The 26,362-nt window shown below is 31.9% G+C and overlaps 1 protein-coding gene across 5 annotated transcripts in view; it reads right to left on the reverse strand.

Annotated features, from left to right (window-relative positions):
- LOC143080627 (uncharacterized) overlaps positions 1–21,699 on the reverse strand; it is a 29,442-nt gene extending 7,743 nt beyond the window's left edge. The window contains exons 1-13 of one of the 5 annotated variants that reach the window (XM_076256556.1): positions 21,467–21,699; positions 15,431–15,604; positions 14,374–14,410; positions 10,092–10,169; positions 9,245–9,520; positions 8,050–8,187; positions 7,544–7,669; positions 6,266–6,411; positions 3,524–3,622; positions 2,537–2,637; positions 2,224–2,264; positions 1,115–1,191; positions 111–227 (exon numbers count right to left, since the gene is read on the reverse strand). In XM_076256556.1, the coding sequence (XP_076112671.1) occupies positions 111–227; positions 1,115–1,191; positions 2,224–2,264; positions 2,537–2,637; positions 3,524–3,622; positions 6,266–6,411; positions 7,544–7,669; positions 8,050–8,187; positions 9,245–9,520; positions 10,092–10,169; positions 14,374–14,410; positions 15,431–15,439 (1,245 nt within the window). In that variant the 5' untranslated portion in view covers positions 15,440–15,604; positions 21,467–21,699. Of the gene's footprint in view, positions 1–110; positions 228–1,114; positions 1,192–2,223; positions 2,265–2,536; positions 2,638–3,523; positions 3,623–6,265; positions 6,412–7,543; positions 7,670–8,049; positions 8,188–9,244; positions 9,521–10,091; positions 10,170–13,300; positions 13,320–13,719; positions 13,845–14,373; positions 14,411–15,430; positions 15,605–21,466 lie in introns of those variants that run through there. The other 4 variants (XM_076256560.1, XM_076256558.1, XM_076256561.1 and 1 more) reach the window with 4 other exon arrangements.
- Positions 21,700–26,362: the final 4,663 nt, after the last annotated feature.

Raw genomic sequence — 26,362 nt, forward strand, 5'->3', positions numbered from 1 at the left:
CAGAAGGTCACCAACAGGTCTTCAATGTAGCGAGAAATTCCCGCACCCGGAGGCGTCCTTCAGCTGTTTTCAACCATATAATGTAGAAGTTTCTCATTTTCAGAACATACCTTTGATTTATTTTTCTTGTTTTCTTTCTGTTCAAGAGTTTTCACATTTTTCTTGTTTTCTTTCTCTTCTGGAATCTTCCTATTTTTCAAAAATGTCTGTAACAATGCTGCAGCAGCCTGTAATTAAAAATATACTTTTAATGAGTTTCTCAAAATTACCATAATACTTATATAAATATATCCAAACTTCTATTAGCATTAATGTTACTCACAACTTTTCTCAAAATTTCAAGGTATAAAATATGATTTTTTAAAAGAAAGGATTTTCCAGTTAGCAAAAATCCTCATATTTATGTTCCTAAATTTTCACTTGTAAATGAAACCAGCTGAATTAAGGATCACTAAAGCTGTGGATAATCTGTTCTACAAAAATCTAAATGCATCTTGAAGCTAATCATATTTATAAAGGCTGTTCCATTTAAACATAAAGGTAACCATGGAGACACTTTGAAAATGGAATAACCACCTGTAGAGATCACTTACATTTTCAGAATATAAAAACATTTTGACACCAACACTAGTTGAGATTTTGAAGTACCTTCCCTTGGTCAAATGTATGATTTTGTTGAACTGTCCTAAAGAAGATTACTGCCAACTAGAATGTTTGATAAATGAGGTATGAATGTTTTCCTCAATTCAGATAAAATTGAAATATTTAGTACATATATTAAAGTTATTGAACTTCATTTTAAAAAAAAAATCTATATAGTATCAACATTAACGTTTTTAAAGCTTTATGAATCTACAATTGGCTGCATTGAACATATACAGACCTAAAGCTGATTACATCTATGGCATGTGTTCCCTTGGTGGAGAGTTCTCATTAGCAATCATACCACATATTGATTTTAGATTTTTGTATTTTTATGCTGACTTTGCATAAAGTATCACAAGACAGTAACTTTTAAGTTGTACATGACAATAAAACCTGTGCTCCATTTTAATGAATAATCCGGTATATTGTATAGCAGCTCATGAAAGCTTATCAATAAGTTAAGAAATACCTTGACAAATTCCTCGTCTTCCCCTACTATTTTCAGTCCTTTGACAGCTTCAATAACACTCTGTGGACTTGGTGATCCTGTAAATAATGTAAAACTTGGTTTTACCAATGCGTTATTTTAAAAAATTTAACCAGTAATTTATTTTTCATGATTAATTTAAAGTCGGTCCATTTTTTAAAAATTTATTACATATGAATAAGTCAAAAACTTAAATTTTGAAGGTATTTAGAGATTGTTAGGACAGTGTGTGTAAATTAATTTTAAATTTGGATAATAAAAAAATCAAAATCTGTAACAATGGTAAATTTTGAATCCCCATGTTTTTTTTTATATATTTTGTTAGGAAAAATTTTAGAGAATTTTTTTAGTATTTTAAAACTATTGTAAAAACTGCAATGTTTGGTAAAATCCGGTATGTATATGTATTTATCAAAGTTGTACAAAATCGAACATGTAAAATGTTGGTTTATAGTTAACACGTGTTTGGTTAATCATAGTAAGGTTGGTTTGATTGGGATATGGAGTTCATGCAAGAGTTAACTCAGGTGTTTAAAGTCATTTGAGCCATTGCAGTCAAAGTGTACAGTAGCATTTGCCCACCCAAAAAATAAAAAAAATAATAATATTATTAATCATATTATTTGTTTTCAGATTTTTGGACCACAATATAAGGAAACCAGTACAAGCTGCTTAATAGCTATGTATTTATATGAACTTTCAACAATATTATACTCATATTTATAATAAAATGTGCACTTGTCTCTGCAAGTGGTGTCTCCCATGTAAGAGTTTGTGGTTATTTGATAAATATTTTATGTTCTTTTGAGTTTACGAATTAGAATTTAAGCAAAAATAATAACCCAGAATTCAAGTTTTCATCATTATTTGTACGCATTGACATTGGACAACAAATATAAAAAAGATGTGATAAGCTTTCCCAATTTCAATGTAGATCATTTTTGTTAAATAATCTGTATGTAAAGGAAACATTTTTGGTGTGTTGAATCTAGAGATGACATATTTTTATTGGTAAGTCAACAGTGAATTTTATCCACTTTTAATTTTTTCACATATTCTCTGATGACTAACAGAAAATACATGTTACTTACTTTCTTTCTCTCCATCTTTAGTTTTATTGCACTGTGACAAACTGAAATATGAAAATTGTAAGAAATAAATTATGATCAAAACATTAAAAAAAAATACATGGAGGAATCATCTTGGTTTGGTCCTTGCTATATTGAATATATAAGCAAATCCCTTAATTTTATTGGAAGGTTTAAAAATACATATTTGGATATAATCATAAAATATTTACACAAATTATTTGATTGTCCCTTCAATAGTTCTGCCTCCAAATTTCAAAATTTTTCAAACTTACATTTCATTGGTTAAGTCAATTTCTGAATTTTTCAAACTTACATTTCATTGGTTAAGTCATCTTCAAAATCTTCTTCTGTATCCCATAGAACTTGGTCTTCCACATCTATACTATCTTCTATATCTATGCCAGAATCCACACTCTATAATTAATATGTTGTTATTCAATATCATTTATGTGAACTTGGGTCAAATCTCATACATTTGTGATACTAATACTGTTTTAAATAAATTATTACAGTTGTAATTTTTTGGGGAAATATAGGTACCAAAACATTCTATCCAAGTTTGGTCAAAATCCAGGATGGTTAAGAATTTTATAGATGTTTCAAAAAATTTAACTACAGACTGTATGTAATGTTACCTGGCCGAAAAACTAAATCCATTTATGATCATGAGTAATACTAAAAAACAGGAAATAATTTTTTTTACAAAATGCCCTTCTAGATCTTAGCTTTTGATAATAAACTAGCTTCTGTCCAAGTCTGGTACAAATCCAGGATAGCAGTTTTAGAAAGTTATGAAAATTTTAAAAACTTTAACCAGAGTGAAAGTAATGTAAACTGGCGAAAAAACTAAGTCCATTTATAAGCAAAAAACGAATAAACAGATTTTTTTTCTACAAAATTTACTTCTGGGCACTATCATGTGATATAAATAAGCTTCTGTCCACTTCTGGTAGAAATCCAGGATAGTTAGTTATTGAAATTTAAAAAAACTTAAACCACAAAGTGAATATTTGTGGACACCGCCACCACCGAATGTAGGATCGCTATGTCTGGATTTTGCTACAAAAGTTGCAGGCTTGACAAAAATGAGTTAAATTAACATAAAGTTTTAAAAATGTGGATGGAAAACTATAAAAGTAAGTTCATATTCATTGAAAGAAACAAAATGGAAAAAGAATAGGAAACTTGCAATCAACAAAAACACACAACTACAGATATAATATATTTTCATATGAATTAAAATAAACCAAAATCTGCAGTTTCAACGGGAATAGTTATTAAATTCAATTTTAACAATTACCATTTGATTTTGTACTAATGGTATGTGGGTAGAATCATTCAACATGCAATCTCTGTAAGGAATTCCTTCTTTAATTTCACTCCAAGTTATAGATTTTTTCTGAAAGATATCATATAAACAACAATCATGCAGTCAGGCGATATAAGCTTCCGTCAACATGCAAAGATATAATTATACTATAAAAAAAACTTTGAATTACTAGCGACTTTTAAACTACAATTTCGCCAATATTTATTTACTTATTACATGCAAAATATTAAAACAATCTATTCTGTTCAATTTCAACTCTAATACATGTGACCTATACAACAATTTTATTATTTCACATTTAAATTTGTATTTTTAATGATGAAGAGTTAAAATCACTATGGATCTTTTCTTTCTTTAGATCAGCCCTGAAGATTTAGTGAAAAACTCAAGTGGCAGGTCCATGCTCCCAAACTTTTGTGTTGTAATTTTAATGTCTTCATAGCATTTACACTTGGACTTATCACACCAATGTCATTATATTCAACCTGATTATGACAATTTTGAAAGGAGCATAATAAGTTTGCTTCCAGCAAGCTTATAAAATGAAAATTATTGTTTGAAGGGTGAGAACCATAAAATTACTTCTTTTGAAATTTTCATCGAATGAAAATGTAAAATAACAATTGTTTAACTTTTAACTCACTTCATACTACAATGCTAATTAATAGTTGATACTATCAATATGCAAAAATCCTATAAACCAGTACATATCATGCTGTTTTGAAAAAAAAGCTTTCGTAATATGCAGTAGGGTTGCAAATATATATGCCATGCAAATTCCTTCCAATGGTTATAACCCACAATTTATATTAAAGAAGTGAATGTTTTAAAATTGTGTGTTTACCAACTAGAGGCTCTAAAGAGCCTGTGTCGCTCACCTTGGTCTATGTGCATATCAAACAAAGGACACAAATGGATTCATGACAAAATTGTATTTTGGTGATGGTGATGTGTTTGAAGTTCTTACTTTACTGAACGATTTTGCTTCTTACAATTAAATCTATAATGAACTTTGCCCATTAGTAACAGAGAACTATATTTGGTAAAAATTTACATAAATTTACCAAATTAATGAAAATTGTTAAAAATTGACTATAAAGGGCAATAACTCCTTAAGGGGTCAATTGACCATTTAGGTCATATTGACTTATTTGTAGATCTTACTTTGCTGAACATTATTGCTGTTTACAGTTTATCGCTATCTATAATAGTATTCAAGATAACCAAAAACGGCAAAATTTCTTTAAAAATTACCAATTCGAGGGCAGCAACCCAACAACCAGTTGTCCAATTTATCTGAAAAATTCAGGGCAGATAAATATTGACTTGATTAACAATTTAACTTCATGTCAGATTTGCTCTAAATGCTTTGATTTCATAGTTATAAGCCAAAAACTGCATTTTACCCCTATGTTCTATTTTTAGCTGTGGCGGCCATCTTGGTTGAATGGCCAGGTCATCGGACACATTTTTCAAACTAGATACCCCAAAGATGGTTGTGGCCTAGTAGTTTCAGTGGAGATTTTGTAAAAGATTACTTAGATTTATGAAAAATGGTTAAAAATTGACTATAAAGGGCAATAACTCCTAAAGGGGTCAACTGACCATTTCGGTCATGTTGACTTATTTGTAAATCTAACTTTGCTGAACATTATTGCTGTTTACAGTTTATCTCTATCTATAATAATATTCAGGATAATAACCAAAAACAGCAAAATTTCCTCAAAATTACCAATTCAGGGGCAGCAACCCAACAACCGATTGACCGATTCATCTGAAAATTTCAGGGCAGATAGATCTTGACCTGATAAACATTTTCAACCCATGTCAGATTTCCTCAAAATGCTTTGGTTTTTGAGTTGTAAGCCAAAAACTGCATTTTACCCCTATGTTCTATTTTTAGCCGTGGCGGCCATCTTTGTTGGTTGACCAGGTCACGCCACACATTTTTTTTTAACTAGATACCCCAAAGATGATTGTGGCCAAGTTTGGATTAATTTGGCCTAGTAGTTTCAGAGGAGAAGATTTTAGTAAAAGATTACTTTAATTTACGAAAAATGGTTAAAAATTGACTATAAAGGGCAATAACTCCTAAACGGGTCAACTGACCATTTTGGTCATGCTGACTTATTTGTAAATCTAACTTTGCTGAACATTATTGCTGTTTACAGTTTATCTCTATCTATAATAATATTCAAGATAATAACCAAAAACAGCAAAATTTCCTTAAAATTACCAATTCAGGGGCAGCAACCCAACAACTGATTGACCGATTCATCTGAAAATTTCAGGGCAGATAGATCTTGACCTGATAAACATTTTTACCCCATGTCAGATTTGCTCTAAATGCTTTGGTTTTTGAGTTATAAGCCAAAAACTGCATTTTACCCCTATGTTCTATTTTTAGCCTTGGCGGCCATCTTGGTTGGTTGGCCCGGTCATGCCACACATTTTTTAAACTAGATATCCCAAAGATGATTTTGGCCAAGTAGTTTCAGAGGAGAAGATTTTTGTAAAAGTTAACGACGACGGACGACAGACGACGGACGACGAAGACGACGGACGACGGACGCCAAGTGATGGGAAAAGCTCACTTGGCCCTTCGGGCCAGGTGAGCTAAAAACAGGAACTTCAAACAAACATGACAAAGCATTTTTAAAAAAGCATGTAGAAAATAAATTTTTTTTTTTTTTATCCCAGAAAATCACTTACTCTACTGGTTGGTGGTTTTGGATATGGTTGCCATGCTCTCTGTCGTAAAGCAATGAGGTCCCTCAAACTGACAAGAACCAATTTATCTTGCTGTTTTTTCTCTTTTAATACCTCTTCTATATGTCGGAAACAGCTATCAATATATTCTGAAATTGTATTTGGACAAAAGAGTCAAAGATGAACATAAACATATATTTTGACAAAACAGTCAAAGATGAACATAAAGCATCTGGGTGTGGGAAATTTCTCGCTGCATTGAAGACCTATTGGTGACCTTCTGCTGTTGTCTGTTATATGGTCGGGTTGTTATCTCTTCGTCACATTCCCCATTTCCATTCTCAATTTTATAAACATATATTTGTTCAAATCAGTCAAACTTGAACATAAACATATCTTTGGACAAAACAGTCAAACATAAACATATCTACCATCTTTTTTCATGCATGAGAAGGATATTTAATACAAGTTGACAATGTGCCTTTTCGTGGATTGATTGATTTATAGATGGTGTTTTCACAGCAATTTTAAGCTTCACTTTTGGGCTATTTTGTGGCGGTCAATTTTTATGGGTGGAGGAAGCCGGAGTGTCTGGAGAAAACCACCAACCTTCAATAGGAAAACTGACAATCCTAGTCAATTAAAATTGGAGTCAAGTGCACCTGCATGAGCGGGGTTTGAACTTACAACCTCAGTGTTAACTGGCTAGCAATTACAGTAGTAGAACTATTTATATGAAGTGGGGATAACTTTTATTTCCATTAAAAGTAATATAAAGTGGAGGTTTTTTTTTACTATACACCCTAAAATTTGCTGTTATTGGGTTTGATACAGGGGAATTTTTTGTGCATTCAATTTTAATTATCATAAGATAAAGAAGTAATGTTTGAAGACGTCTATTTTTGTTACCTTCATCATGAGTTTATAAAAAAAAAGAGCATGAAATAAATATTTGTGTATTAAAAAAATCTGAACTCTTGTAAACAAAAATGCCAATATAAAATGCAATAATAAGATTTTCTAAACATGGAATTGAGTTTTCCTACTGTGGATTCATTTATTTTCATGGGTACCAATATTCGTGGTTTGAGAAAAAACTTGCATTTCTCTGGATATTTAACTTCATTGTTTTGGCAGACTGCAAGCATTTCTTATAAAAATTTGTAAATCTTTGACCATTTAAATTTGAGGTTTGCCTGTACCCACAAAATCCACGAAAATTGGTATCCCACCAATATCAATATATCCACAGTATCACTTACCTAATGATATAATGCTTACCTTTATTGATGAGTTCTAAATGTGGACAATGAGCTGCCAGCAGATCACGGAGATGTAAACAATTATTGGCCGATAAAGAACCTTGCTTTAACTGTGACATTAGGTCACTTATCTTATCCATCAGATCTGAAATAGAAATCAGTCATTGTTACCCATCAAATAATCAATTTCACATCATTAAAGAAATGGCTGCTAAAAATAATTGACAGTTCAATCTTTAAGGAGAAATACAGGGGCATACTTTACTTATCAAACAATATAATCACAATAATAAATGGTAAGTTGCAAAGTAATAATTATCTATTCGTTTTAAAAAGGTAAATTGAAAAAAAGAATCTACTGATTAAAAATACTTTGAGGTATTCTTTTTTAAATTTTCAGCAAAAAAAAAACAAAACAAAACATTTAAAAATTAAATTAGAACTTAAAATTACTATTTTCCAAAATTTCCTCATTTTATCCCCCATTTTTAAGGAAATCATTGTTCGCCACACCCTTTCAATTACCTTTGCTATTCTGTTCATCTTGATTTATTTCAATTTTCATCTCTTTTTCATTTCCATTTTCGTCTGATTTTGATTTAAGTGGTCTAGGTTTGGTCAGTTTGACTTTCCTTGGAGCCCTCATTTTTGATATGTCATAAGCTACAATTAAATTCACAAGTTACTATAAACTGATGGATCCATATTCTATGACATTAATTGTCTCATACAAACAATAATACAAAAGTTGTTTTTTGTTATTATGATGTCAACGTCATAAATTCCTATTTTAGAAATTGTACAGAATTTTAAACATGCAGAGAAATGGCAGTCTTTAGTTTTAGTATGCAACAACAAATGGAAGTTTTTAACGACCTTGACTGGATATACAGCCCTTGCACGGTGGCTTTTAGTATGTTGTGTCTTTTCAATATATTATGTTTTTGCCATTGGGTTGGCAGATTGTTTTAAACTTGAAAGTTTGAATGTCAATTTGATATCTTTTGTCTCTCTTTTCTTAGCTTAGAAATTAATTAAATAATATATCATTATCATTGCCTTAAGAGTTTTCATTATGGTATTATTACCAACCAAATGCAACTTTTCCATAGTCATCTCTTCTTGGTCAAGGCATTTAAACTTATGTCAGTTCTAGATCTATTGTCTTACTTAATAAATAGAATAGCAATTTTTCTCTGTTAAGTTCATTCACTGGGACCTTTAAATTACTTCTAAGAGAAATCCATCACTCATTGATTGATTTAACGGAGAGAAAAAATGATCTTCTAAATAGATGAAAATAAATGTGTCAACTAAAAAAAAACCTACATATGATGTGTTATTTATTCAATATCAATAATATATTTTTATAAACACACATAGGACCTTAAAATCACATACATTCAACCTTAAAACCATACATGGTACCCAGGAAAATTAATGTGGTAACCAACTACATAGGCAAACACTAGCTATTGTATTTATTCAATGGGGCAGTAGAACAGAGAAAAGTTTAATTCTGGAAATAGAATGGAATTTTGTAACTTCTACCTTTTAAAGAAAATGTGGTTGAAAATAGTAAAGAAACAAATTTTCTTTCTAATTGTTAGTTGTTAGTAGAGTAGGTCTCGTATAACATTATTGCAAGAATTCTTACATTAAGAACATATGTATAAAATTAGTTCATCCGACAAAGATGTTAGTGTTCTAAGAATATTACTTGTGTTGGCATTCATATCCTCAGGATTGCTGCAAATAGAACTGGCTTCTGAACTTCGTCTACTTGAAAGGTAACAGTTTCTGTTCTGATCAAAAGACATGTTGATATATTTTGTGTTCAAGATATCAGAAGAGTCAGATGATATACTTGAACATTCAATATTATCTCCCCTGATGTCATAATTTTCTTCCTGTAGTAATGTATCATGGGAAGATCTAGGTACAGGGAAGTCATCAGTGCTGAATGGCTTAACTGGAATGTTATTCTGATTCAAGTCTAAAAATAGATATAATGATTACATTTTGTATATTATTGATTTCTCAATACTTACAGTATCTGATTGAGAAGACACAACTTTATGGACTAAGTTAAGTTAGTAAGAACTATTACTCACAAAGACTTAAGACACTTCAGAGGAAAGTGAAAACAAAGACTTAAGACACTTCAGAGGAAAGTGAAAATAAAATATTAAGATCTTATTTAAAATATATAGCTTAAAATTAATAAATTTAAATGAATATTTTTTGAGGATAAGAGACTAATTTGTGCCGAAAGATATCAGCGGTTGCTTGTGAACCAGAATTTATTTAGCAAAACATGTAAATAATTATAATTAAGTGCCTCCAACTGAATTATTATCTTGTTCAAAAAATCAAAATGCAAAACACAAACTAATTTCTATTTTTAAACAAATATTAAAAAAAAAAACACTTGTGAAACTTTTATTTTCAAAGATGTAATAGGAATCACACATATTATTTTATTTGGCCTAAGTGATGCAACACAGTTCATGTACAGTAAGTATACTGCATGACCCTGACAGTGTCTAGATAGAATCTTGACAAACCTTTTGTTCTTGGCCTTGGCTTTGATAATTTCAGTTTCCTGGGAGCCTTTAACCTTGAAGTGTCCTCCATTTCTGATTCTAAAATATATGGGAAAAAATATATATTCCATTTCAGTGCATAAATATTAAATAAAAATGTAATCAAATGAATACATGAACAACATTATCAGATTTAAACAAATCAAAATTAGAACCATGCTAAATAATGCACTGTTCCACACCTTCAAGCATTGTCAAAAACCCAGATTTATCTTATGCTCAATTCACCGTTGAAGCTTCAGACAAAAATGATCATGATAACTGGAAAGCACTATAACAGACATTGTTTCTTTGTACCATAATAGACACCATTATTCACTAGAACCTTTATCATCTCTCAAGGATTAATTTATTTGTTAAAGAGAAAAAAGTTTCTTTTTAAATATAAACAGTTTTAATCATTTAATAAAATTGAGAATGGAAATGGGGAATGTGCCAAAGAGACAACAACCCGACCATAGAGCAGACAACAGCAGAAGGTCACCAACAGGTCTTCAATGCAACGAGAAATTCTCGCACCTGGAGGCGTCCTTCAGCTGGCCCCTAAACAAATATATACTGGTTCAGTGATAATGAACCCCATACTAAACTCCAAATTGTACACAAGAAACTAAAGTTAAAATAATACAAGACTAACAAAGGCCAGAGGCTCCTGACTTGGGACAGGCGCAAAAATGCGGCGGGGTTAAACATGTTTGTGAGATCTCAACCCTCCCCCTTTACCTCTAGCCAATGCAGAAAAGTAAACGCATAACAATACGCACATTAAAATTCAGTTCAAGAGAAGTCCGAGCCTGATGTCAGAAGAAGTAACCAAATAAAATAAACAAAATGACAATAATACATAAATAACATCAGACTACTAGCAGTTAACTGACATGCCAGCTCCGGACCTCAATTAAACTGATTGAAAAATTATGTCTTCATCATATGAATATCAGGCACAATCCTCCCCCTGAGGGGTTTAGTATCATACCATCATAACAAATACAGTATGAGAAGAACATAACCCGTGTCATGCCAAAGTTGAGTTTTTGAAATTTTTTAGCATTTTTCCTAATAAAATATGATTTTTTTGTAGAAGTATTATATTTTAGAAGGCCTTAATATAAACAAGAGTGCACACGCTGAAATGTCTCGCCTTCTATACTAATCATTGATATTATGTTGATAGTCCTAAGTATAAAGCTAAGCTTTATTACAACTGTCACATAAACTTAACATTAACCAAGATAACTAAACAAAGACCAATGAACCTTGAAAATGAGGTCATGGTCAGATGAACCATGCCAGGCAGACATGTACAGCTAACAATGCTTCTATACAACATATATATATAGTTGACCTATTACTTATAGTTTAAGAAAAATAGACCAAAACACAAAAACTTAACACTGTGCAATGAACCATGAAAATGAGGTTACGGTCATATAAAACCTGCGCGACTGACATAATGATCATAAAATATTTCCATAAACCAAATATAGTTGACCTATGGCATATAGTATTAGATAAAAAGACCAAAACTCAAAAACTTAACTTTGACCACTGAACCATGAAAATGAGGTTAAGGTCACATGACATCTGCCCCTAGACATGTACATGTACACCTTACAATCATTCCATACAACAAATATAGCAGACCTATTGCATATAGTATGAGAAAAACAGACCAAAACACAAAAATTTAACTATAACCACTGAACCATGAAAATGAGGTCATGGTCAGATGACACCTGCCAGTTGGAGATGTACACCTTACAGTCCTTCCATACACCGAATATACTAGCCCTATTGCTTATAGTATCTGAGATATGGACTTGACCACCAAAACTTAACCTTGTTCACTGATCCATGAAATGAGGTTGAGGTCAAGTGAAAACTGTCTGACAGACATGAGGACCTTGCAAGGTATGCACATATCAAATATAGTTATCCTATTCCTTATAATACATGTAAGAGAGAAGAATTCAACATTACAAAAAAATCTGAACTTTTTTTTCAAGTGGTCACTAAACCATGCAAATGAGGTCAAGGACATTGGACATGTGACTGACGGAAACTTCGTAACATGAGACATCTATATACAAAGTATGAAGCATCCAGGTCTTCCACCGTCTAAAATATAAAGCTTTAAGAAGTAAGCTAACACCGTCGCATCACTATACCTAGGTTGAGCTTTCTGCAACAAAAATTGCAGGCTCCACAAAAATGGCCATTTTTCATTTATTAAATGTTAAAGGGGCACTAGCTGCCAAATTCATGTTCATCGATTTGACTCAAACTCTCATATTTTATTTATAACAATGTAAAACATTTTTCCAAACTATCAAATATCAAATAAACAATTTACAGGACATGGTCTCAATAAGATGTTGCTTTGTTTCATGTGAAATTTAGTCAAGACGCCATCAAATTAACTATCGAGTTGACCTTCTATGACCATATAAGCGATGTAAACATAAACACAGATATAAATAGATTAAGCAACTCCTGCAATTGGATTTTTATAGGTCTGTTAAATTTTGTATTATAGATTAAAAAAATATGTTTATCATCATTTTTACCTTTATAAGAATGATTTTGTGTGGATTGATTCAGTTAATCAAATTATTTACCTTTGTTTCATTTTCAATGGAGTTCACATGAATATGGATTTAATGAGTAATGAGGTCACATTATTCACTTGCAAGTGAATAATTCATTATCAATGTTTATTAGCTTAATTTGACAAAATTGAACAATTTTAGCTTATGAAAGCAAATTATTATTTTACTTTTTCACTTTCATTAATTATTGAACAAAAAAAATCATACTTTTGAGTTTTTATATACATAGTATCCCGTAGCTAGAGCCCCTTTATAAAAACATTTATTTAATAGAAGATATTATTTTACTCAGGTAAATTAATCTAAGAGTATTTGATTTCTCTAGAAAATGAAATTTAAAGCTCCCAGTGAATAACAGTGTCTGTTATTGTACAAAGAAACAATGCCTGTAATAATATAAGTTATCTACGGATATGAACGTAGATAAGGAAATCATCCCCGATCTTAGTCCGAATCGGGCAAGTTTGATGGAAATTCGGGTACAAAGTGTAACGTCAAAACAATGTTTTTTCATTATCTAAAAACGTTTTATTGAAATTTGGAAATTTTCAAATTTACCACCTTTGATTTGTTGTAAAAAACTTAAGATATCATTCTTAAACATGTTAAAAGGATGTTAAAATTGTTAATAAAGACTTGTCACTAGACCCAGGTTAACAGCTTGATATTCTGGTGTTGACATGAACAGTGTTCACCATTTGGCATATCATTCATTCATAATTTTTGCCATATGGAGTGATTTGAACTTTATGCTGAAATGAACAAATTTAAAAAAAAAACATTCCCTCGAGTATACATAATGCAAAATACTTTTTCATTCAACTTTCCGTTCTGTAAGAAACAAAAATGAAGAATGCACTCGGGCCTGGGTGATAGATTTATGATAAAGATGGCGCGAGGCAAGGGTTGCAGAAATTATTTTGTTTCTATGAGAACTGTAAATATAAGAATATTCTATTTGCCACAAAACAAATTTATACCTTAATGTTTACAATGCTTATTGTCGGTGGTCATTAAAACAATAGACAGTTTGGTAATCTGAGATGCCGCTGCTCTTTTTCTGTAAAACTTTGCAGACTTTTTCGGGAAACATTTTAAAATTAAAACAAATGCGGGCTACAGGTGCGGAGCGAAGAAAACGGATGTAAAACATCACAAATCTAATGGGGGGAGTGTAAGTAAGTAAGTTGTTTTGTTGATTTGGCATATTGACAAACAATAAAAACATTAGCTCTAATGAGCTTTTCACCGAATATAAAAACATATGCAACAACAAATACAACAAGGCATGCAGCATCCAAATAAATAATAAAAACAGAGACATATCATAATACAATTATTTTATAATTGTATTATATGTCTCTGATAAAAAGCAGCACTAAATTTCAGCAAACCGTATCACAAATTTACCATGATAGAAAATACTTTTTAAAGTGAAAAGAAAAAAGACAACCTGAAAAAGCTGTTTAGCGGCCAACTGGTCAAGTTAGTAGTGAGTGACGCTAGTGTCCTTTATTATAAGTTTTGTTTGCAATTACCCCATAGCCTGGCTATCCCCGGCTACTGCGAAAGTGTATAATTGTGAACACTAAAACTAATAATAACAATAAGTAATACAATGCTGAGTAAAGTACCTGTCAAGTATGTTATAGATGTAGGTGCGCTGTAGACCTGTGAAATCGTTAAGGATTATGATTATCATGTGTACTATGATGATGAGAGGCCGCTACAATGATGTCACTCACTCAGCAGTGGTGATGGGTCACGTCTTATCATTTAATAAGTTGATGGAAATTTCATCCGGCAACGGTAATTAGAACAGAGATATGTCAAATTGAATGGATCATAAATTACATCAGATACGATGTACAACCCTTTTATCCAATTATTATAATCAATGGTCCCATGTTGCTAACATCTTATGTGCTATGAGTTTTATTAGACACCTGATTTAAATGGTTGGTATTACGACAGTACACATGTCACAGTGATGTTAATCAGCTAATATGTGGCAGGACTTATATTTATGAGGGCCAGTCTGGATGATGTTTCCTTCATTTCTGTATTCTTTAATGATCTTTAATCTTTTACGCTATTTTTCTCTATTCTTTTATACCTTTTGTCCATTATTTTCTATTCTCTATATATTAGTACCTCATTATTTTCTAATTTTATATTTTGGGTTTAATTTTTTTCTATACTTATTTTCTATTCTGTAAACCTCCAATTACACCCTCATTTATATCAAATTGAAAAAGTGCGGACAGATGTATGATGAGTGCATGCACTGATCAATTATTTGTGCTGGCTCTTACATTACAGGTGTCAATATAAGTTTCTTAACATTCTTAACTTATTATCACAACTTGCCTGAAAAACAACTTAGGAAAAATTCAAAATTCACCATTTCATTTTCACATGCAATATACAAAATGAATGTAATAATTTATTTGCAAAATCATATACATGCTGTACAAATATATATAATATGTGTATATTACCAATTCAATTCAATTCAAAGTTTTATTACCAATATGACACAGTTATATATAAACAGTAGAGAACATCACACATTATACATTGATAACTACTATCTAGTATGCCATCTTAATTTCTACGCAGACTTTTATTGGCAGCTATTCAAGTTTATAGATTTTTGACCCAAAGTAGTATTTTGGTCAATAATGTTACCTTGCACATCTGTATTCAGGACAAACTAAAACAAAATGATATTCGTCATCGACAACGCCGGTTCATATTACACCACCAGACATTATCGTGATTCTCTTGGTGTGTTCATCTTTTTCCAACATTTGGTATTTTTGTACACAGGTAAATGATTCCTTGTTGCAGGAAGGTTATTTTCTGTCAATAGGTACACATATAACTCACGGTGGGTATGGTTGTCCTGCGAGAGAACGTACTGTGCTGGTGATTCGGTCCTGACGGGTGCTGGTGATCAATGAAAAAATGTAAACAAAGACGAAAATGATGATTTTTGACGTTTTCACTCATTAAAAATGGAAGAAAACAGTTGAGATTTTTCAATTTCGTTTCTTATGGGTCCATATATAAACCATTAAAAAATTGACCCTCTAAACTGTTTCAGTAAGCGTAACACAAAAATGCTCATTTTCAGAAAATCTCGAACTGAAAAAATAAAACAAAAATGCTCATTGAGTCCGCTTTCTATACCGCAATCCACACGACAAAACAATTTTGTGAAAAAACATTGCAATTTTATTAAAATTTAGCATTTTCTCAATTTATTCATGTCCTGATACTGTGCTGGTGGGTCCTGTCATTGTGCTGGTGGGTCCTGATACGGTGCTGGTGATTTTAGATAAGAAGTTGGTCATATTTGAAATAAATGTTACAAAATCAATACAGTTAGCCAGATAATTGTTGCCAACAGGATCTATAACTCCTATTTTAGCTCTTGTGCATCCATTTGGCTTTTAACATGTGTTTTCAAATGATCTGAACTTGTATTACATAATAACATAAAAGGGCAACATCTTTCGTCCAATATCAGATAACAATATATAGTATCTAAAATAAGTTAAAAATTCCACAATACTATATAATTCATTTTATGTGTCGATTTGTTCGAAAAAAGTAGAAAAGAAGAGACTTTTATTAATGTCATGATTATCTAACGCTTTCTAGATCTATGCTTAGCATTTATTTCAGATGACATGGACTCCTCACCCTGAAGACCCTCCTGCCTTTCATAACTTTATCCGTATACATATATTAATCGGAGTGTCTATTCGTCCGGCTAGCCGGATGAATAGTTAAAAATCTCTATTCGTCCGGCCATCCGTCTGCGGATGCGCAAATATTCAATATCAATAAAAGTGTCATGTGACGTGGAAAGTGTCCCGGATGAGGTGTCGGATAACACACGCGGTGTCGGATAACACACGTGCGTATGCAATGGACGTGTTGAGAATTGGAGATCGTGATTCATATTTAAAGATGTCATAGTAGAGAGAAACCCAGAGAGAATGTGATTGTTTTAAACAAATGTATATAGGAGTGATTCCAGAGCAATCGCGTATACATGTTGATGATAAGCCTGAAATTAAGGTGAAATTGAAGATTTACCCCCATTTACCTTATGGAGGCAAAACGCATTCGGAAAAAATACTAGATCAAACTGGCTTGGATGCATTATTTTTTAGTTATACTACAACGCAGATCTATGAACATACTGATATGCCCGGACTGGGAATAAGACACCACGGTTTGGGAATCCCCCCTTTTTCTGTTGTATCTCATATATATTTTTTTTCTAAAAAAATCTTATTGAAAACACAATCCTACTTTTGAGGACAGGTTACACGTGCCTGCCCTTCTCAAATTTCATATGAATTAAAATCCCAAACAATTTAAATGAAGAATCGGGCATAATCATATGAGGACCTTGCTTTAACCAAACTTCACTGAAACTATAAATTCAGGATCTTTTGAAATCATAGATGAAGCAAATAACGATTGGCCCGACTATTTTACCTTACAGGAAATTCAATACCCAAGCTCCTTTAGAATATTAGAATAAAAAAAAAATCTGAATCAAATGTATAGTTTATTTTTTTTATTAGAATGAGGTTTTTTTCATAAAACGAGGTTAGACAACATATTTTAAAACAACCCGTGCTTCATTCAAAACCTTTAAAACACGATGTTATATCTTCATCATTATATACTTGGCCGGACAAATAGCGAAAAACCGTAAAAATGCTATTTGTCCGGCTTGCCGGATGAATAGACATTTTTGACTATTTGTCCGGCTAGCCGGACGAATAGCCACTGCCTATATTAATAGATAAACAAAAGGCTGCAACACGTATTTTTGTATTTAAAATGATTCGTTGTAACGAGAATATTTGTGGTGAATGGAAACTGTGAATGTCACAATCTTAAATTGCTTATAAATGTTTGTGGACCAGTTTCGTTATCTGATCTGAATTTTCTAAAATGTGCAAGGTAGATAGACATTTTGATTTTTTTTTACTCGGTAATGAACCATTGTGTTGATCCCATGCTAAACATAACAAAAATCTCTGTACAAAGGTCTGTGAATTCTCTACAAAAATAGTGATTTTATTTTCACTAAATTCTCTTTATCTACTAAATACGATAAATAATGAACTATAAATAATAATGCTTTGCAAGAAGTTTCCCCTTGATATATGTACAAACTTATATCTCTATTATTCATTGTCTGTGCTGTTTTGATACTATTGCAGTTTGCACATTTCGGAATTGACAGGCCACAGGAGGGGTCATAAACCGTACACGAAAAGATAAAATATTGATATAAGTACTTAATTTGCATCTTTGAACCCCCACCCCGGCTTGTTTTTTTAGGAGCCTGTGGTGTCTAAAAATGGTCGATTACAGACAGCCGAGTACGCATTTTCTAGGCGTGTAATTGTTGATTGTTAAAGTCCTGAAAACGGATAGATGGAAACAAAAATGTTTGATATATCTGGTTTTAGATTCAGGTTTTTTTAAATATAAATTAAGGCTACATTATAATATATTAATTCTATGAATTCACAATATAAAAAAATGCAGTAAAAAAAATGAATGAAGTGAAATATCTTAGTAAGGAGTCATTACTACAGAGATGGTGTGTTTGACACACAAAACTTAAAAGCTTAGTGATATTTCCAATATTAAAATAAAAGTGTATTTTAGTTGGGTATTTTTTTCCATTTACTCATTTTCAATTATAATCAAGGCACATTTTATTTTTATTCATGAAAAATATTTAAATATAGAAAAGAAGGACACATTGTTCACTTCCTCCCCTGTAATTCTTTATCAAAAATATTTATTTTGAAATGAAAAAAACTAAGAAATCGTAATTTTGTTAGTGTTCTCTAGGTTATCTCGTCTTCATTTTCTGACATATTCTAGCCTGCCCTTTCATAAAATAGTGATTTTTTTTAGTGTTCTATCGAACTTTCGAAAAAAAATATACCTGATAAAAGAGGGACCAAAGATACCAAAGGGACAGTCAAACTCGTAAATCTAAAACAAACCGTTTAGACAAAAAAAAATATGTTGGAAAAATCTAACAGCAAGTGATTCTTAACAGCTATAAGATACATTTTTCTTTTACAATACAACTTTTAAATCTTACGGGAAACTATTCCAAGCTTTCACTGTAACCTCGTTCTAACTTATCTCCATCCCTCCCCACCCCACCCCCACCCCCCAAAAAAAACACCAAACAAACAAACCCGCAATACTATTGTCATTCTTATAGTCAGCACTCAATTGTTGACAAACAAATGTGTTTTAAGCTGCTTAAGACATGATTCAAACGCTCAGAAAGTTCTTTGTTCTATATTTTTGCTCTCCATTTTTATGTAAAACCTTTTACATTTTTATTTTATGGGTTATTGTTAAAGGTCGTACGATGACGTATGGTTGATAATACATACTTCCTTTGGTTTCTTATGGAAATTTGTCCATTGACAACAAACATACCACATCATCTACTTTATATAAGTATTGTATGAACTACAACGTATTTTGGTGATCTTGCAAAATGATCGTAATCCCGAAAATCGTAAACATATTTTCTTATCTTAAATGGGGGCAAGAAGGGTTCCATTCACATGCAAATAAATAAGATTACAGTTAATTTTAATTTTTTTTTAGAAAAAATAGGGGTATTTTTTCTCTCATAATAACAGTAAACAGATTCACAACAATGTCAATTTCAAGAAAGCCGACAACAGCTAATTAGTCAATAACAGTACAGCATCAATGATCTTGAATATATGCCAGTTTTAACTAAAATATAAAAGCACAGAACCAGGACATAAAAGCACAGAACCAGGACCGTTTTTCTTATCACCAGCACAGCGTCAGGACAATTCCGTTTAACGAACTTGCACGACTTTTGCAATATAATATTGTTGTAATATACTTTGCATGGTACTTATGACACATCAGCGAAAAATTAAGCAACAAAACAGTCGTTTTATTGCCGTTCTGATACAATGTAAACAAACCCACCAGCACAGAATCAGGACCCACCAGCACCCGTCAGGACCAAATCACCAGCACAGTACGTTCTCTCGCAGGACAACCATACCCACCGTGTAACTGAAATTACCTTTATTAAAGTGGATTCAAAGTGAATCCAGCTCAAATTAACTTTCGAAAAAAGTCGTTTTGCCAGTACATATACATGTAGTATCTTTTTTTAGCATTTTTTGAAAAATTGAAAATGAAAATTGAAACTCATTATAATGAAATGAATTGTTCACAAAAACAAAGGAGGCCATTTAACCTTCTAGCAAAAACTGAACAACTGAAAGCATTGATTTTTAACAATAAAAATTTAACTCCCTTGAATTACATCCCAGCTCCTTTGTGATCTGAGGCGGATCACCCCTACCAGATCACCCCAGTTTGAGTTTCTTTGTTATGCATGCTTTCCTTTGTTCTGTAACATTTTGGCGGGAATGTCAAATCCACTATAAAACTTATAATTAATTATAGGGAAAAGACTATCTATCAAAATTCACGTAGAAAAAATCCAGTGTATATGCTGGGATTCGAACTCAAGACCTTTAGCACATCAAGCAACGACACATACCACTACTCCATGACGACTGGATACGAATTAATAGTAATTTGACATAGTTAAAGGAAGCAAGATCGTTTTATAAGTGGGACGAGTTGTCAAACCTTTATGCAGTGGGGTTTAAACCTTCTTCGTTAATAACATGAATAAGTGAGTTTTCAGACAGATTGTTCAATTTGATTTTACACTTTTTCAAAAGTGGGACGAGTCGATAAACAAGAGTAGGGCGATTTTTTTTATGAAGTGGCGATATAGTGTGGGCCGATTGGCAAGTGGGGCGAGTTGACATTATTTGATATCTACTCATCGTGTTTGAGGGTCATTAAGGGTATACATCATATAGTAATATATAAAGTATATTATAATGGTTGTGTGGCATTTTAAACTAGATTTTATGAATTGTAAATGGTTTCCGTCTAATCTAAAACAGCTGGGATGTAAAATAGTTATCCCATTCGGACTTGGTGTGTCAGTGTTAGATCACTGTGACCCTCTGGCCTCCGGCCATCGGGGTGATCTTACACTGACACACCGCGTCCTTATGGGATAACTATTAATTACTATTTATTTATTATTTCCTTTAATGTTTCTGGGACTATAATAGTCCCAGAATGTTTGGAATTCTTTGGATGGCAGGATCTTCTTAACATATGTCATGATTTTTCTGAGCAAAGGCATCGTTTGACATCCGAAATCTGGTCCTAACAATACAACCACGTTTAAGGAAACTGACAGGTTCATACTGTGAAAAGGTATTGGCTATTCTTCCGGCAAGCAGTCTCTCATTATAATTAATAATAAACTGTAAAAAGTGTCATTTTACCATTAGATTCATATATATATAGAACACGAACTTAATTGTCGAAAAACGGAAATCGCAAAATTCTACCTATAGAAATGTGTATGAAACAGGAAATTGGATTTAAAAAAATCGGTAAGATGACCGTAAATGGTGATTAAAATATTTTCAAGATGACCGTAACATAATAACAAGGATGACCGTGATTGGGAAATAGGTGACCGTAATTTGTAAAGGATGACCGTAATTTATAAAAAATGACCGTAACATTTAAAGGATGATCAATTCTAAGAAATATCTGTTGTTGTATTACCTTTTTTGTATCAAATAGTAAATCGTGTTGGTATAAAACGTATTTACAAGACTGCATTATCCTATAGGTAGACGAAAAAGTACATAGTTCACCATATGTAGCCTACAAGTACACGCCAAAAGATTCCTATTAATGTCATATAATAAATACACCTGCTTAAAAATGCCAATGCATGTACACCCATTGATATTATATCGTTTCAACTACCATGGCAAATGTTCCTTATTTTAGATAAGTACATGGGTCATTTTCAAAAAATGTCGAATTTTGAAATTGAAAATATTATTAAAAGTTACTTATTCAAACAACCCTCTACATAAGCAAATCAAAACAAACAGTACTTTAAGAACAACATATTAAAAGATGCAATCTTAATGATGTCATACAAAAATATGTTGAAACATTTTTTGATCGGTGGTACATTATTTTGTCTATCCTGTTACCATTTTCAAAAGAAATTTTGGGTTATTAGGAAAGGGTTTAGATAAAATGGTAAGCTTGTTTTACGTAGACAATTAGATGGTTTTCAAGAGAATAAACTTCTATATATATTCATTCTGTAATATAATAGATTATTTGCCAATTTAACAGGTTGTACTGAAAAATGCCTCTAAAAATTGGTTTTCAAAGGTTGTAAAAATTACCACCAGTAATGCAAGTCTAAGATAGCAATTTATATTGTTCGGCATTTTTTCACCCTTTCAAATAAACCCAACATCAAGTAAATCCCTCATAAGTTAGTTTACTTTTCTCTATATTTCATTGGTAACAGGAACGTACGTTTCTGATATATTACTATATAAAAGTCTATCCTGTTACCTTTTTGTCTATCCTGTTACCGATATCAGTATTGCACCTGCGAATGCTTAATTGGGAAGATTAATACGTTATAACCTTAAGATGACTTCAAACAACGAAATATTTCATTCGTTTTGCACCTATATGTTAAGATAAAAAAATTAACGACGTTTTTGTCTACAATTGTCTATCCTGTTACTGTAACCATAGCAACCATAGTAACAGGATAGACATAACAGGATAGACAAATTTCTTCGTTTTTGATTGCTGTTGTGAAATAACTACTCCCTTTGGTGAAGTGATTATGTTTTTCTATTGTGAATTTGGTTTCCAACACGTTATTGCACTTTTTACAAGTATACTGTTGGTGTATTTAATCAAAATTGGTGGTAACAGCATAGACATGAAAAAAAGTACGCTATATTTTTTTCACTAAATATCTTGAAATTTCTTTTCTCTACACTGTCGTTCAAGAAACGAGGCGTTTTAAATGTAAAGATTACTTTGCACTTTTGAGATCAACACTGACTGATTCAATATTCATAGGGAGAATAATTTCACGGCTGATTTAAGTAGCGGTAACAGGAAAGACATGAACCTCCTGTACGCAGATTCAATTTAGTTTGTAGATAATATGTTACATACAATGATATAGAAGCTACGATTTTTCGTTAGAGTAATATTAAACGTTCTTAAAAAGTCCCTTTTGCAGATATCAAGGCAATCAGAAAATCGCAAAAAAATCATTTGAAATGTGTTTTTCTGACACTGTACGCAGACAAATACCCCCAAAATGGGTCTTAAATGCAGTTTAATCTTATCAAAATAGATGTGAGGTATGTTTATTATTAATGTTCTGAATCACAAATCCGACAAGCTTTCATTTAAACCATTACAACTGAAATTTCCATTAGAAATAAAAAAGTTAGCATGGGTGTACTGAAAATTCGACATTTTTTGAAAACGACCCACATATCTTATCAGTATATCACCAACAAATTCACGTCGTTTTATGTAGACAGCATTTTTGATACACACTATAGACAATCATGTCTGTCCACAAACATTTAGTTTTAGAAAGAAATTTTTGGATTAAAACAGTGGTCATTCTGCATACCGGTCTGTACTACTACATTTCGGAGTTGAAGTAACAAAACTTAAAATATTGTAAGGAAAAGGTTATAAGCAAAATATAAATTTATAAGAACAAAATATATTATTCAAAAGATGTTCCTCAAATTTGAAAGTCAGTGGCGATTATGTAGAGGAAGGGTGTCAAACGACTTTATTAGGTCGTTAGTTTTCTCGTTTGAATTGTTTTACATCGTTATTTAAGGGCCTTTTATAGCTGACTATGCGGTATGGACTTTTCGTTTGTTGAAGGCCGTATGGTGACCTATAGATATTAATTTCTGTGTCATTTTGGTCTCTTGTGGAAAGTTGTCTCATGGCAATCATACCACATCTTCTCTTTTTATATTTATGAACTATTGCCAAATATTTAAGCAAAACTAAAAGAGATAGGGCGATACGAAGACTTTATTTCCGTATTGAAATCCATATCTACTAATGGAATATTTTCTGAACATATTGCTTTTCATTTGTTACTGGATGTCGGAAGGTTTTATTCCAAGCCTCAACAATGTACTCTACAAGATATGTTCCAGAAACGATGGCATTCTGGATTAATATTAAGAAACTGTTCAAGGGTAAGGGAGTTAACTTTTTAGGGGTTATAAAGCAAAATTTTTTTGGCAGATGTTAAGATTTTTATGTGCTTCCTCTGGAACCATGCACATAGGCTCGATTACTGGATATTCATATGTTTAATTAATGTTTTTTTTTCAACTTTTCGTCGTATCGCTGTCAATTTGTATTCAAATTTTAATGTCGTTATCAATGAATATTAAAATTATTTCCGAGAAATATGCAATTCACTATCATTGCATAAACTCAAAATACGGCAAATAGTTAAATAAAATTGATTAAATATATTTATATCCGTTAACCGAGCCCCTATTGAGACAAACTCAATAAAAAACTATGAATACAAATATGGATATTTCTTAGAATAGACGGTCATCCTTTAAAAGTTACGGTCATCCTTTAAACGTTACGGTCATCCTTTACAAATTACGACCATCTTTAAACCAATTACGGCCACCCTTGTAATGAATCGCTGATCCTGTTACGGTCATCTCGATTATGATTTACGGTCATCTTACTGATTTTTTTCAGTCAAATTTCCCGTTTAATACACATTTCTGGGTAGTAATATGTGTTTTTAGTGTGAATCTTATATAAATTTACATCGTACCAGTGTATGCTTTGTAAAGAAAATGATCTAGAAACACTTAAACAAACTATACAAATACTGACCTATTTTTCATCCGACATCTTGGGATGACCGTGAATGCAGTTACGGTCATCAGCTGAATTTACGAATTAAAGTTTATAACTTAGCATTAGACATCGATGGTAAAATTGTCTAATCATTATCTGTAATAATTTTCTATACAAAAAATACTCTATTGCGGTTGAAACTTCGATATAAATGGATAAAATGTGCTGTCAGAATAAACATGAACTAAATAAATATGAAACATTTGCCATGCACTGGACATCAAACAAAAATGCCCTACCAATCATGTATACAAACTGCCATGTCCATGCATGTTACATACGCGATAATATTTGTAATTGCATATAATTCATTTAACAAACTTTTTGTCTGTAATTATATTTTAGTTATTTTCATATTGTGTTCTTTGTTACATCTTTAAAAACACAACTTATTGGTTGTCTTTTAGACAACACCAGCATACATGCGTGACATGAAAATAAAATCTAGCAACAGACACCTATGAGTGGCCGTTCATGTCAAAGTAGCGATGGTTTCTTCTACTTGGTTTTTCCATCGAGATACTTGTTGAAAGCATTTAGAAACTTTCAACAAGTATCTAGATGCCTCTCGTAAGTATCAAGATGGTGGTAAGATTCGTCTAGATACTTTTTTCCGTTTAGATATTTTTTAACAACAATCTAGATACTTCTTGAAATCATCTAGTTACTTTTAATTAGTATCTAGATGGTTCTCACAAGTATCTAGTTGATTTGCACAAATATCTAGATGCTTCAAACAATTAAATGGATGCTTAAATCAGTAGCATAAGAAAACGCACATTCCATCGGTTAAAAATACGACAGAATACTAAAGATTTAAAGAATTTTTTACCATCTAGATACTTGTGCGAAGCATCTAGATGGAACCATCGCTATTTTCACGTGAACGACCACTCATAGACACAACTCCTCTTGGCATTGACACTGTCATAGGAATGCACTTGTTTTCATTATTTCTTTTTACCAGCACACTTTTTGCTGATTCCTAACGGAGAACGCACCAAACTTTACAAAGTTCTATTTGGTTCACCACTGTTTAAGAGTTCAATGTATGAACTTCAAATAATTCTGTCTTCAACAAGAGCAAACATTGTTGCTTAAAGACAAACTAAACTTAAATGTTCTTCTCAAAATAATTCTGTACACCAAACCAAGCATCTTGCATACAATCGTTTATTCAGTAAAGCCTAATTGGAGCCTGAAGTTATATAACTTTCTTATTTCCCTCCTTTTGGAAAAACACAAAGATGCGTATCGCCATGTTAGTTATTCGACAAAACTAAAAGTATATTTAGATTAACAAAATGTTCGCTACTCGGCATCTGAATCAGATTTTCTTTATTTTGTATGAGTAAATATTCCCATAATTTTCACCAATACATATCTTCCAACCAACCTTGGTAATCATTAGTTGCATTACCTGTTCTTAGACTATTTCAAGATCTAATGAGTTTTAATATATTTTAAATGCAAGTGGGAATAAAATTATGGTCACTTTTTCCAACTATCAGTAAACCCTTGCTAAAGTTGGACGTCTGTTTGATTGGTCATTGTGTGTAACATTCAACTAATTTCAGACGTTATATATGATGCCTCTTGTAGAGAGAGTGTCATGCTCTCTGTATGTTAAAACTCATTGCGGGGGCCGTCGTTGCCCTTTTGTCTGACCCTGTAGCAAGGCAAATTAACCAGGAT

Source organism: Mytilus galloprovincialis, chromosome 6 (assembly GCF_965363235.1).
Source record: "Mytilus galloprovincialis chromosome 6, xbMytGall1.hap1.1, whole genome shotgun sequence".
NCBI classification, from domain to species: domain Eukaryota; kingdom Metazoa; phylum Mollusca; class Bivalvia; order Mytilida; family Mytilidae; genus Mytilus; species Mytilus galloprovincialis.